We start from the raw sequence: 14425 nt of genomic DNA, 5'->3' as shown, positions 1-14425 counted from the left end.
TCACATATTCTGGTTCTTTTAGCGATTCACTCTGCTTGCCCAGTTCTGATCTCCAATTTCTAACCAGTGAGGACCAGGACGTCACGAGTGTCCAGGACAGGAGGCCCCATGGTAATGAAGCAGGCCTCACTTGACCTAATTGCACTTGTTGGCACATTTCTGCAGCTGTTTTTAATGATAGGTGGGCATCTTGGGAGACTATTAAGAAACATTATGTCTCAGGGACAAGCTCACTGGAGCCTGGAGAAAAGGGAATTTTGTGAGACTAATGTCTCTTGTGGTCAAGAAATACTTTTCTCAGGTTCAGCAGTTCTTTCTATCTCTTTTCTTTCTTTTTCTTCTGTTAAATGAAGTAAATTTTATATTTAGTACTTTTTATTTTTTAGAAGCATATGCGGTATGATTCCAGTCTTACTAGATTCTCTCTCTGTGTACACTCATCCATTCACCCTTTCTTCTCTATACTTGTGTGCGTAGGGATGTCTGTGAGAATATCAACCAGCATTGAATATCACCGATATCAGCCCTGATTATTTCATCTTTGTGAGATGTGAGTGGATTTGTTCTTTCTGTTTGGGACTTGTACGAATTCCTTCAATTTTCATCATGCCAATCGCCGTTTTACAACTAACATAGTATTACATAAAAGAATAAGTGGGTGTAAATAAAAAACATTTAAAAATGCATCGTGGGTAAAATTGTAACATTTCGCGGGTGTCTGGCCTGGCTTTGGTGCATTTGCATATCCTCGGGGGTGGAGAGAAGCTCACCCCACTGTCAATGGGTGACTACCTGGGCAAGTGAGGGCGTGTCTGAACCGGAGAGGTGAGGGGGAGGGGCTGGCTTGTGTGTTTGCTTCCTCCGGAGCCGGGGAGAGAGACTGCGCTGGGCTGCAGTCTGTCGGCTTGCCTGGAACTGTTGGCCGGGTTTCCGTGGCTTCGGGCGGGAGCGTGGCATCAGGTTCGGGACGCCAAGGCCCCGCTCACGAGAGCGCCCCCTATTGTCGCGGCTACAACGGCTCCGGAGCCTGGTTCGCGCAGCCGTGAAGGGGATGCTCCGCGGGGAAGCGCCGCAGTTGGTCGAGGAGCGCCGAGCCCAGGAGAGCCGCCCGCCCCCCGCCGGGCCGCCGCTCTGGCTCGCGCGTTGGCTCTCCGGCCGGGACCAGAATGGCCTCAGCCGTCAGCGTGGCGGCCACAGCGGCGCCTCCGGAAGCAGCCCAGCCGCCCGCGCCCGAGAGCCTCAGAGTGGCAGGGGTCGTGGGAGGCCTTGGGGAGGAGGCGATGGAGCAGGTGGTGGGCGCCCCCCCCCCCCCCCCCCCCCCCGGCAGGCCCAAGCCCCAGGAAGTGTCGCAAAACATCAGAGCCCCGGTACAACTAGATACACTGTAACCGTCGATGGACGCATGCGCACCTCGGCCTGCCCCCATCCCCAGGAGTTGTTGCAAAAACCATAGCCCGTGTACAGCTAGACACATTGTAAGCCTTTCTAGGCGTCAGAAGGAAGGGGAAGGAGGTTGGCCGCCATCTTGGCGCTTTCTGTGTCCCAGGAATCTGAGGAGAGCCCAGCGCAGAATCTGCAGACGCACACAGCCTCCTCGAGTGCGCACTCAGGACATGGAGCCTCTGCCCCCGTGCCGCCGCGAATTTGCCCGCTTTCGCAGACGGGAAGCCGAGGACGACCGCGAAGAGCTGCGTGGTCGGTGCCAGACGGGACATGTACTGCAGCCAACTCCCAAGAAAGAATCCATGGGGGAGGCGGGCGGACAGGACACCCCTTAGATGCTGCCCCTCATGTCCTCCTTCCCACAGCCTGGGCCCCAGCGCCCTGATCTTCACCTTTGGCTTTCTTCCTTTGCAGAAGCGAGGCCTGCGGAAGGCGGAGAGCAAGAAGGCGGCGGCGGCGACCATGGCGGCCAAGCCCCTGGCCTGGTGGAGGTGCGAAACCTCGAGGCCGTTGGCACTGGCAGCCGTGAAGCTAGAGAGCCTGGAGAGGCGGGGCAGGAGGAGCAGCCCGCGCAGGCCGCCATCGGGGATCCAGAGCCCAGAGAAGAGCCGCAGCGGGCCCAGCGTCACCCCTGCACGTACTCCCAACTGCTGCTAATGGAGTACGTTTTCCAGCACACTGGCTATCCCAGCACGGCCCTGCGGTAAGCGACAGCCCCGCTTGGCGCGAATTTACCCCCGGGCTTGTGGGCTGCCCCAGGGGCCCGTTTGGTTCCCACATGCCTCCGCCCCTTTCGAGCTAAAAGCCACCTGGAGGACTGCTGGGGTCCCCTCCTGTACACCTGGGTCCTAGGGTGGGGGTCAGGGCCCTGCCTTTCGGGAATCAAGGGAAATAGTTGTGCACAGGATTGAGGTAAACCAAGCCGCGCTCCTCTGTTGTGCTAGAATCGCGGCAGGGGCAAATCAGGGCAGGGTCCCTACCTTTCTTTCACATTTTGATAAATCAGTTCACTGTGGGTCGTTTCGGTATTGACTTTTACATTTGTAAACGCTGCGCTGCATCTGAAAAGCGTTTATCATGATTTAGTAATTTCTCTGCATTCCATAACGTTCGCTCTTGAGGTAAAACTGTCCCTAAAGGAAGCTTCAGCCTGGATAGTACAGAACAGTGTAGTGCAGAGGATGGGGGCAGCGGCTCACAGAAAAATGGAAGCTAAGCAGAACCAGAGAGTGAACTGCAGAGAGTTTGTGCCGTCCATTCACGTCTACCAGGGATGTACTTCAGCCTCCTTGGCCCTGATAGACACACAGATACAGAGGGTTACGTCGAGCGAGTGAGCGATCAAGGTGTTTCAAGGCTCTAATTTAATCCATAGAAAGGGGTAAGATCAGTAATTGAGAAGTGGGGCGATATTTCCTCAGGCCGAGGGTTTTACTCATGTTGAAGTTCGTACCATTAAAATAAACTGTGAATGAGATTTTCATGTGGTCTTGGACCGTGCCTCCTTTTCCTGGGACACTTGGCTTTTCTTAACTGCTTTGTGTTGACTTAATTTCACTGTAAATCTTGACATGGTGTGAGTTTTCCTACTGCAGAAATTGGTCCATAAAATAAATCACTGACATTTCCCTGAAAAGGAAAAAGTATTAATGAGATCGCATCCTATACTTAAATTCATCCACTAGTCCAAACGCTGAACACTTGTGATTTTGTCCCCTCAGACAGGAACTTGCAGGAATCGTGGATGTGTCTGAAGCCACAGTGCAGGTGAGTGCACCCGAAAAAGCAGTTAGTCAGGGCAGCAATTCTAAAACCTGCTGCGGGGCTTGGACACCCTTGTCCTACGCTTTCTGACATTCCTGTGTTTCTGTTGCCTTCTTCCTATTTAGGAAATAAGTTTTGAACTTTGGGGATTTGGTGGGTGCCAAACAGGACAGATGAACGGCAGCATTTGGAAATTTCCCATTACCAGGGGAACCTGGTTTCCTAAAGGAAAAACAAATTGCCATAATATACCATTCCTTGTATACAGGAATATGTATATACGAATGTACTTCATCCTCTTTGGCCCTGATAGATACATAAACAGAAGGTTCCAACGAGCGAGCAATCAAAGTATTTTAAGGCTCTAATTTAATCCATAAAATGGGTAAGAGCAGTAACTGAGAGGTGGCGGCGAGATTCCCTCAGGCTGAGAGTTTGTCATTTTGAAGTTAAAAGAAACTGTGAATGAGAATTTCACGTGGTCTTGGATCCGTGCATCCTTTACCTGGTAGACACACACTCACACACGCACAGACACACACACACAGGTAGATATATTGAGTGCAGTGAAGGAAGCAGGCAGCAGATCTGGTGGCAGGCAGGGGGCCAGGAAAGCAGCCCAACAAAGCAGGCCGCTGGGTGCTGGCAGCCTAAGGCCGGGGGCTGGGCTCCCAGGCGGGTCAGGCCAGGACTAGGGAGGCCCAGGCCTCTGCTTCCTCAAGCAGGCGAAGCAAGCTCAGAGGAAGAGCAACCCTGACGTCCCGGCGAGTCGGTTCCCCTCCCTGGAGGCAAAGTGCTCGGTCAGTGGGGGTCTGGAAGAAAGGGGACACGGCAGAAACAAATAAGGAGAGCGACCTGAGGTTTCCATCCATTTCCAAACTCTACTGCCCGAACTTCCCTAGGACGTGGTCCCTAGTTTTATTGAAATATAGTTGACATACAGCACTGTATAAGGTTAAGGTGCACAGCAATAGGACTTGACTTATACATGTTGTGAAATGATTACCACCGTAAGTGTAGTTAACATCTACCATAAGGCTACAAAGAAAGAAAGAAAAATTGTGTTTCAAGGCTACGGAGAAAGAAAGAAAAAGTGTGTTTTGCATGTGATGAGAACTCTTAGGATTTCTTCTCTTGGCTTCCCTGTGTGCCATACAGCAGTGTGAACTACAGGCATCATGTTGTACATTACCTTCTCCAGGACTCACTTAACACTGTAAAGGGTAGCTTGTGTCTTTTGGAAGAGGACCGCCCTACTCCAAATGCCCCCTCCCGCAGCCCTGCCTCTGGTAACTGCAAATCTTCATCTCCTGTTCTAGGATTTTGTTTTTCCTTTCCTCTGTTTGTAAGGTCCCACGTATGAGCGAGCTCAGACAGTATTTGCCCCGACGGTATTTTAATGGCGGCTGCCCCACACTCTACTTTGCACATACAGCAGGAGCTGTTTGAATAAGAAACCAGGATTAGTAATATGGAACCAGTAGTGGCCTGTACCTCAGTCGCCTGCTCTGCGTTTTGGTTATGTTTATGCAGATTTGACCACTAGTACACCTGGGCTCCCCCAGACGAGCTCCTTGGCCCTGGCTGTTGCAGACTGCCTGTTCATGCAGCAGAAGGACCCACATGCTGAGATGGCAGAGCGAATCTGAGGGCACAGATGGGGGAGGGGGGGCCCTCTGTCTCCTGACAATGGCGCAGACCAGGAACTCCCAGAAATGTGAGATCCAACATAGTTCCCTAACTCAGATGCTGAGGGGACAGTGGAGTGCGAAGGGCAGGCTTTATTTGTGGCTGTTAATTGTTGGCAGATATTGGGGAGGAGCCCTTCTGTGACCCACACAGTTGCTGGCTACCTGCCTGAAAGGTCAGCGCCACGTCCTTGCCCTCAGAATGAGGGAGGGCATGGGGATCTCCTGGGGGAGGAGCAGGGCCTGGGGACCCCACCGTGCTGGGCAACAGAGGCTATGGCCCTGCATCCTGGACCTGCAGCCAGAGCAGAGAGAGCCAACCCAGGCCTGGGCCCAGAAAGGTCTGCAGGGTGGAACAGGGTGGAGCGTGCAGAACTGACGGCCCTGACCGCGGTGTGCCTCCTTCCCCCCAGACGCTGGGCTGGGCAAGGGTTTAAGAGGTTTGCTGAGGTTGGTCGCACTTAGCGTAAGCACCCGTTACCCCCGACTTCTGCAAGGCGAAGGCAGTGTCCAGGCTTCAGGTGGACACTGTGTCCCAGCAAGACAAGCCACAAACTCCCTGGGCCCCCGTGACCCAGCCTCCCTGCGGTACCATCGTTTTCACTCTGGAGAGGTTTCAGAGGGTGGATGGGCCTTCCTTCATCCTTGGCGGAAAGCTTCTGTTGAAAGATTCAACGGGCTCATCCTTTTGGCTCTTTAGTGGACCCTGAACACAGCCTTCTCCAAATGGGTGCTGTTCCCCTCAGTATGACTTGAAAGGCACCCACTTGTTCCCCCGCAAGCAGGGTGCCACTGGTCTAGTGAGTACGGGTCAGTGGCAGCTGGACAGCTGAGGGCAGTTGTCAGGGCACAGCCATCCCAGGGGTAGTTGCAGTCCCGGCAGGGGCAGAGTGCAGTTCCTCAGCTTCTAAGCGTGGGGAAGTGACATGGCAGTCGGGAGGAGAGGGTCGAAGCAGAAAGCCAAGCCCCAGCCTGGCACACAGTGGGCGGTCACTGGGGTGCGCTGAAGGGAGGCCACAGTGGCCACTTTCCTGCAGTCTTAGCAGGAAGGGAAAAGCTTGTCCGGATGCGGTTTAAATGTCACGGGCCTGGAGCACTGCCTGCTGTGTGTTTACGTGGAGCACATTAAATGCTCAGTGTACTCAACCAATTCCTTTCTTCTCTGCGATTGAAGGTTTGGTTCAGGAGGAGGAGGGCCATTTGGAGAAGACAACAGAGGCCATTAAGGTTTAGATTGCCGCAGCCCGTGCTGCTCGGCCGCACCGTGGTCTTAACCTTGTTCGGACTGTGCGATGCCTCCATTCTTCAAGAGCTGGATGTCATATGGGTTCTTCCGGAGCCAGGACCACCGGGGCAGCCTCTGCTGAACCTGCGGGACTTTCCTCCTCTTGTCTTGCCTGTTCTGCCCTGGTTGCTCCCACGTAGGCTTCCCCGTGCCTGGCCTTAGGGGGCAAGGCCTGGTGCCTTACCATCTGTGTTCTTTTTGAAGTCCCCATTTTCTCAGGAATGATCTGTGTGGCACTGCGTGCTTTTGAGCCACATTCGCACTCATATCTCACCATCAAGCATCATTCCCCAAATGCCCGCTGAAGTTTCAGCAGCCCAAAGTTCTTGCCCCTCTGTTTTAGGGCATGTTTTTGTATTTTCAATAAAGTTGTGAATTCTGTTTTCTGTGTCCTGTTCAGTTAATAAATCTGAGGAAATGCCTCCTTTCCTGTAGTCAGATTCCCGACTCACCCTCAGGAGGCCGTGCACATCTCAGAAATTTCCCAACGGACCCACCTCCTTCCCCAACACCCATGTGCCCCCACCCTGCACCACTGGGCCCACAGAGATGTGCAAGATGGGGTGGCATGAGTCATCTGAGCCTCACTTTCCTGGACGCATATAGGGGGACCATCACTATGACTAGTGGTGCTTGCTAAAATAAAAACAATCTGCCCAGAATTCTTATGGCATCAGAATGAAGTCTGGAAAGACATTTTATTAACTTGAATTTACACACATAAGGGGTGATTTACATCGCTGCGATTTGTGTGAAGAGGTTCCACTTGTTTGTCTTTTACAAAAAAAAAGTTTGTCATGAAAATACTCAAATACACTAAACAATGGCCAGAGAACTCTAACAGACCCCCATAAAAACCATCACCGAGCTTCATCGTTCACCAGGATTTGACCAAACTTGCTTCATCCACCTTCTTTCCTCCCTCCCATCCTTCCTTCTTTCCTGCGTTCCTCCTCTCTTCCTCGCTCCACCTCCTCTTCTTGCTGTGATAAGTGAAACTCCAGACATATGGGTCCTTTCATCTCTACATCTTTATCTGTGTGCACTTTTGAAAAAACAGAGACCTTTGCCTGCATAACCAGTGCTGTCCGGGCACTTGAATGGGAACAATGAGCCCTTGGTAATATCATCACCTAGTCCCCCAGATGTAGATTTCCGTGACTGCCTCAAACATGACTTTTTCCACTTGGGGTTTTTAGAACTTAAGCTTTGTTGTGTCTACACTGATAAGTAAGAGGAGAGCTCATGGAGGCATTTGCACGGCTAATGCTACATTGGAAAGGGGGAAGGAAATTAAAGACAACCCCTGGATAGCTATTACTGGTGCTGCATGTATGTGGCCATGAAAGTGATTGTTTTTTTTTCCCTGCCCTTATCCCTCCCTTAACATTATCCATGAAATACTGTAGATCTTTTTAAAGTTTGTGTTTGATAGTATCATGTGTTACTTGTTTTTCTCTGCATGTAAAAAAATTTGGCTCTTGATTTGGCCATGAAACAAAGGCCTTTTGATCATCCCTAAATGATCTCAAGATCATCCCTAAATTTGCCATTTTAATTTCCCTCATAGTCTTGTCAGGCACTATAGTATTTTATGGCATTTTAGTTAATAAAAACTTTTTGAGCTTTAGTATTAATCATTTCTAGCAGTTCTTGTCTTTTACTATGTTCAAAACCAAAAGGTTTTGTGAAAGAAAAATTCAAATAAAAATCTCCATTTGTGCTTCCAGTAACCTACTGTTGTTATAAGTAAGTGGCTCTGAACACCTTTCCACTACTTTCCTCAGTTACTTGCTCACCTGTTAATTTGCTGAGGCTGGATATATACATGTTCCAAAAGCCGCAATGTATGCCTTAAATTCACTTCATAGTAGTTTACTCTTCAGCCCATGTGTCATATAAATTGACATTGTTGACCAAGAAAAGAGGCAGAATTGAAATAAAACAAAAGCATTTTTATTTGGGGTCTTAGAACTGCCATTTGGGAAGCACAGATTCAGCCAGCAACCCAAGTTGTATATCACACCACACCCTGGTTACAAAAGTCAAAGGTTTTTAAAGACAAAAGAGAATTCTTGAATATGTTGTTTACAAAGAATTTTGACTGGTTGGTGGCAGAAATCTAATCTTAACTCACTGTATTTAGTTGCCACGCAAAGTTTCCTACTTGTGGGTAAAATTGCAGTATTTCCAGAATCTCTCACCTGGTTTTAGTGCATCTCCATATCAACAGGTGTTTCTAAGGGGTGGAGAGAAGTAGATCATCTTCACATCAGGGGGTAATTACCTGGGTGAGCTAGGGCTTATCTGGACCTGGGAGGTTGCGGGGAGGGGGAAATATTTGCTTGCTTCTGCCACACCAGGAGAGAGAGAGATGCTGGATGGCTGTTTGTAAGCAATAAGTGGGTTTTCAACTTTATTTCTCCTTTGACTTGATTTCGGTTTCAGCTAGGTATTTTGCCCCAGGATTTCCTGTCCCCGGATTTACACTTACTGCAGCAAGTTGCATGTGTTTAGGCTGAGTCCTTGGAATACTGCCAGTTTGGCCTAATTCAAAAGTGCATGCTTCCTCCAGTGAGGACATACATAAGGTCCCCCTCCTTACTGGCCCCCGAGGTCCATTTTAAAGCCCCTTGACATAAGTGACCCCATTTCATTTCACCTTTCACTACATTAAACTTCAAAGTATGGGACAATACTAGGTAGAAACATAGCCAAATGAACTTTGTTTCAAATCCCAGGTATTATCTATCGAACCATCTATTCATCAGTATTTTCTTACTACCACACTGTACCTATTAGATGAAATCAAACTTCGATTAACAAGATTAAAAAATGTCAACCCTAATTTGTTTTCAGTGCCTGAACTCTTGATTTACAATTACCCCAATAGAATGCATCTTGATAGTTAACTTGAAATGCTATGACTCACTAAGCATTGAATGAGCATTCAGGAGATGTGGTGGTGAGAAACCGCTTTGCAAATAATTTGCTGGATGATGTTGGGTGAGTTATTCAATCAGTCCAGTTCTTAATCTCCTCACTTAAAAATGAGGGACTTGGAGTATTAGATAATTTTCAAGCTTCTTTCTGACTCAAAAAGTCTGTGATTAAGTGAGAGCCAAGATGGCGGTGTGAGTAGAGCAGTGGAAATCTCCTCCCAAAACCATATATATTTTTGAAAATTCAACAAATACAACTATCCCTAAAAGAGAGACCAGAAGATACAGGACAACAGCCAGGCTACATCCACACCGGTGAGAACCCAGCACCTCGCAAAGGGGGTAAGATAGAAGCCGCGGCCTGGCGGGACCCGAGCGCCCCTCCCCCAGCTCCCGGCGGGAGGAGAGGAGTCAGAGCGGGGAGGGAGAGGGAGCCCAGGACTGCTAAACACCCAGCCCTAGCCATCTGCACTAGGAACGCAGACACACAGTGCTTGGGGTGCTGGATGCTAGGGAAACAGGACAGTAAGACCTGTGAGTGGGTCTCTGCAGCCGGTGCCCCTGGGACAAAGAAAAGAGAGTGCTTTTTGGAAGTCTTAAAGGGACAGGGACCCCACAGCTGGAAGGAAATGTCCCGGGACACTTAGCCCAGCAGCTGGAATCCCAGGGAATCCCGGGCACTCTAACCCCCTGGGCAACAGCGCAGCTCGGAGGCCCCTCACAGAGATAAACAGCCTCCCGCCCATTTCCCCACTGACGCTGCTCCGCCATATTGGAGAAGTTGCCTGAGGCAGCAGGGCAGAGCTTCTTTCACAGCGGCCAGGCAAGAATTAGAAACGCCGACTGCACACAGCTGCCCAGCACAAGCCGCTAGGGGTCGCCGTTCACCCAGGAGAGGAAGGCCACAACTAGCAAGAAGGGACGTTCTCCCAGCTGACACACACGCCAGCTCCCCACAAATACCTCTATCACCATGAAAAGGCAGAAAAATTTGATACACACCAGATTAACCCAGACGGTCTCCCCTGAGAAGGAATCTGGGGAGATAGACCTAACCAATCTCCCAGAAAAAGAATTCAAAATAAAGGTCATAACCATGCTGATGGAGCTGCAGAGAAGTATGCAAGAGCTAAGGGATGACATCCAGAAGGAGATTACAGAAATGAAACAATCTCTGGAAGGATTTATAAGCAGAATGGATAAGATGCAAGAGGCCTTGGATGGAATAGAAACCAGAGAACAGGAACGCATAGAAGCTGACGCAGAGAGAGATAAAAGGATCTCCAGGAGTGAATCAATATTAAGAGAACTGTGTGACCAATCCAAACGGAACAGTATTCGCCCTATAGGGGTACCAGAAGAAGAAGAGAGAGAAAAAGGGATAGAAAGTGTCTTTGAAGAAATAATTGCTGAAAACTTCCCCAAACTAGGGGAGGAAATAACCGTTCAGACCACAGAAGTATACAGAAATCCCAACAGAAGGGACCCAAAGAGGACAACACCAAGACACATAATAATTAAAATGGCAAAGATCAAGGACAAGGACAGAGTTTTAAAGGCAGCTAGAGAGGGGAAAAAGGTCACCTACAAAGGAAAACCCATCAGGCTACCATCAGACTTCCCAACAGAAACCTTACAGGCCAGAAGAGAATGGCATGATATATTTAATGCAATGAAACAGAAGGGCCTTGAACCAAGAATACTGTATCCAGCACGATTATCATTTAAATATGAAGGAGGGATTAAACAATTCCCAGACAAGCAAAAGTTGAGGGAATTTGCCTCCCACAAACCACCTCTACAGGGTATTTTAGAGGGACTGCTCTAGATGGGAGCACCCCTAAGGCTGAACAGATGTCACCAGAGAAACTAAAATCACAGCAAAGAAAGCAGACCAACCAAATAATAACTAAAGGCAAAAAATAAAATCAACTACCCACAAAAGCAGTTAAAGGAAACACAAAAGAGCACAGAATAAAACACCCAACATATAAAGAATGGAGGAGGAGGAATAAGAAGGGAGAGAAATAAAGAATCACCAGACAGTGTTTATAATAGCTCAATAAGCGAGTTAAGTTAGGCAATAAGATAATAAAGAAGCTAACCTTGAACCTTTGGTAACCACGAATCTAAAGCCTGCAATGGCAATAAGTACGTATCTTTCAATAATCACCCTAAATGTAAATGGACTGAATTGACCAATCAAAAGACACAGAGTAACAGAATGGATAAAAAAGCAAGACCCATCTATATGCTGCTTACAAGAGACTCACCTCAAACTCAAAGACATGCACAGACTAAAAGTCAAGGGATGGAAAAAGATATTCCATGCAAACAACAGGGAGAAAAAAGCAGGTGTTGCAGTACTACTATCAGACAAAATAGACTTCAAAACAAAGAAAGTCACAAGAGATAAAGAAGGACATTACATAATGATAAAGGGCTCAGTCAAACAAGAGGATATAACCATTATAAATATATATGCACCCAACACAGGAGCACCAGCATATGTGAAACAAATACTAACGGAACTAAAGGAGGAAATAGAATGCAATGCCTTCATTTTAGGAGACTTCAACACACCACTCACTCCAAAGGATAGGTCCACCAGACAGAAAATAAGTAAGGACACAGAGGCACTGAACAACACACTAGAACAGATGGACCTAATAGACATCTATAGAACTCTACATCCAAAAGCAACAGGATACACATTCTTCTGAAGTCCACATGGAACATTCTCCAGAATAGACCACATACTAGTCCACAGAAAGAGCCTCAGTAAATTCAAAAACATTGATATCCTACCGACCAACTTTTCAGACCACAAAGGTATAAAACTAGAAACAAATTGTACAAAGAAAGCAAAAAGACTCACAAACCCATGGAGGCTTAACAACATGCTCCTAAATAATCAATGGATCAACGACCAAATTAAAATGGAGATCCAGCAATATATGGAAACAAATATATGGAAACAAATGACAACAACACAAAGCCCAAAATTCTGTGGTACACAGAGAAAGCAGTCTTAAGAGGAAAGTATATAACAATCCAGGCATATTTTAAAAAGGAAGAACAATCCCAAATGAATAGTCTAACGTCACAAATATCGAAATTGGAAAAAAGAAGAACAAATGAGGCCTAAAGTCAGCAGAAGGAGGGACATAATAAAGATCAGAGAAGAAATAAATAAAATTGAGAAGAATAAAACAATAGCAAAAAATCAATGAAACCAAGAGCTGTTTCTTTGAGAAAATAAACAAAATAGATAAGCCTCTAGCCAGACTTAAGAGAAAAAGAGAATCAACACACATCAACAGAATCAGAAACGAGAAAAGAAAAATCATGACGGACCCCATAGAAATACAAAGAATTATTAGAGAATACTATGAAAACCTATATGCTAACAAACTGGAAAACCTAGAAGAAATGGACAACTTCTTAGAAAAATACAACCTTCCAAGACTGACAAAGGAAGAAACACAAAACACCAAAAAAGAAAATTACAGACCAATATCCCTGATGAACGTAGATGCAAAAATACTCAAAGAAATATTAGCAAACCGAATTCAAAAATACATCAAAAAGATCACACACCATGACCAAGTGGGATTCATCCCAGGGATGCAAGGATAATACAACATTCGAAAATCCATCAACATCATCCACCACATAAACAGAAAGAAAGACAAAAACCACATGATCATCTCCATAGATGCTGAAAAAGCATTCGACAAAATTCAACATCCATTCATGATAAAAACTCTCAGCAAAATGGGTATACAGGGAAAGTACCTCAACATAATAAAGGCCATATATAATAAGCCCACAGCCAACATCATACTGAACAGCGAGAAGCTGAAAGCTTTTCCTCTGAGATCGGGAACAAGACAGGGATGCCCACTCTCCCCACTGTTATTCAACATAGTACTGGAGGTCCTAGCCACAGCAATTAGACAAAACAAAGAAATACAACCAATCCAAATTGGTAAAAAAGAAGTTAAACTGTCATTATTTGCAGATGACATGATATTGTACATAAAAACCCCTACAGATTCCACTCCAAAACTACTAGAACTGATATTGGAATACAGCAAAGTTGCAGGACACAAAATTAACACACAGAAATCTGTGGCTTTCCTGTACCCTAACAATGAACTAATAGAAAGAGAAATCAGGAAAACAATTCCATTCACAATTGCATCAAAAAGAATAAAATACCTAGGAATAAACCTAACCAAGGAAGTGAAAGACCTATACCCTGAAAACTATAAGACACTCTTAAGATAAATTAATCACCCTAAAGTAAAGAGGACACTAGCAAATGGAAACTCATCCCATGCTCCTGGCTAGGAAGAATTAATATCGTCAAAATGGCCATCCTGCCCAAAGCAATATACAGATTTGATGCAATCCCTATCAAATTACCAACAGCATTCTTCAACAAACTGGAACAAATAGTTCAATAATTCATATGGAAACACCAAAGACCCCGAATAGCCAAAACAATCCTGAGAAGGAAGAATAAAGTGGGGGCTATCTCACTCCCAAACTTCAAGCTCTACTACAAAGCCACAGTAATCAAGACAACTTGGTACTGGCACAAGAACAGAGCCACAGACCAGTGGAACAGAATAGAGACTCCAGACATTAACCCAAACATATATGGTCAATTAATATATGATAAAGGAGCCATGGACAAACAATGGGGAAACGACAGTCTCTTCAACAGATGGTGCTGGCAAAACTGGACAGCTACATGTAAGAGAATGAAACTGGATCACTGTCTAACCCCATACAGAAAAGTAAATTCGAAATGAATCAATGACCTGAATGTAAGTCTTGAAACCATAAAACTCCTAGAAAAAAACATAGGCAAAAATCTCTTTGACATAAACATGAGTGACTTCTTCATGAACAGATCTCCCCGGACAAGGGAAACAAAAGCAAAAATGAACAAGTGGGACTATATCAAGCTGAAAAGCTTCTGTACAGCAAAGGACACCATCAATAGAACAAAAAGGTATCCTACGGTATGGGAGAACATATTCATAAATGACCGATCCGATAAAGGGTTGACATCCAAAATATATAAAGAGCTCATGTACCTCAGCAAACAAAAAGCAAATAATCCAATTAAAAAACAGGCAGAGGAGCTGAACAGACAGTTCTCCAAAGAAGAAATTCAGATGGCCAACAGATACATGAAAAGATGCTCCACATCACTAGTCATCAGGGAAATGCAAATTAAAACCACAATGAGATATCACCTTACACCAGTAAGGATCGCTACCATCCAA

General features: G+C 46.5%; 1 protein-coding gene across 1 annotated transcript; it reads left to right on the top strand.

Annotated features, from left to right (window-relative positions):
• The first annotated feature begins 1365 nt into the window (after positions 1-1365).
• On the top strand, positions 1366-6541 carry LOC130681955 (rhox homeobox family member 2B-like). The gene is made up of 4 exons (XM_057495841.1): positions 1366-1695; positions 1858-2146; positions 3165-3210; positions 6070-6541. Exons 1-4 carry the CDS (start codon positions 1395-1397, stop codon positions 6340-6342), a joined length of 909 nt encoding a protein of 302 aa, XP_057351824.1. The 5' UTR covers positions 1366-1394; the 3' UTR covers positions 6343-6541.
• Positions 6542-14425: the final 7884 nt, after the last annotated feature.

Source organism: Manis pentadactyla, chromosome X, assembly GCF_030020395.1.
Source record: "Manis pentadactyla isolate mManPen7 chromosome X, mManPen7.hap1, whole genome shotgun sequence".
Taxonomy (NCBI): domain Eukaryota; kingdom Metazoa; phylum Chordata; class Mammalia; order Pholidota; family Manidae; genus Manis; species Manis pentadactyla.
Note: the sequence above shows the minus strand (reverse complement) of the source record. Positions and strands in the feature narration are given on the sequence as shown.

Coding starts and splice junctions, on each gene's coding strand:
- LOC130681955 (XM_057495841.1), top strand. CDS start 1,395: ATGGACGCATGCGCACCTCGGCCTGCCCCCATCCCCAGGAGTTGTTGC. Junction 2,147..3,164: donor TATCCCAGCACGGCCCTGCG/GTAAGCGACAGC, acceptor TTGTCCCCTCAG/ACAGGAACTTGCAGGAATCG. Junction 3,211..6,069: donor TGTCTGAAGCCACAGTGCAG/GTGAGTGCACCC, acceptor CTGCGATTGAAG/GTTTGGTTCAGGAGGAGGAG.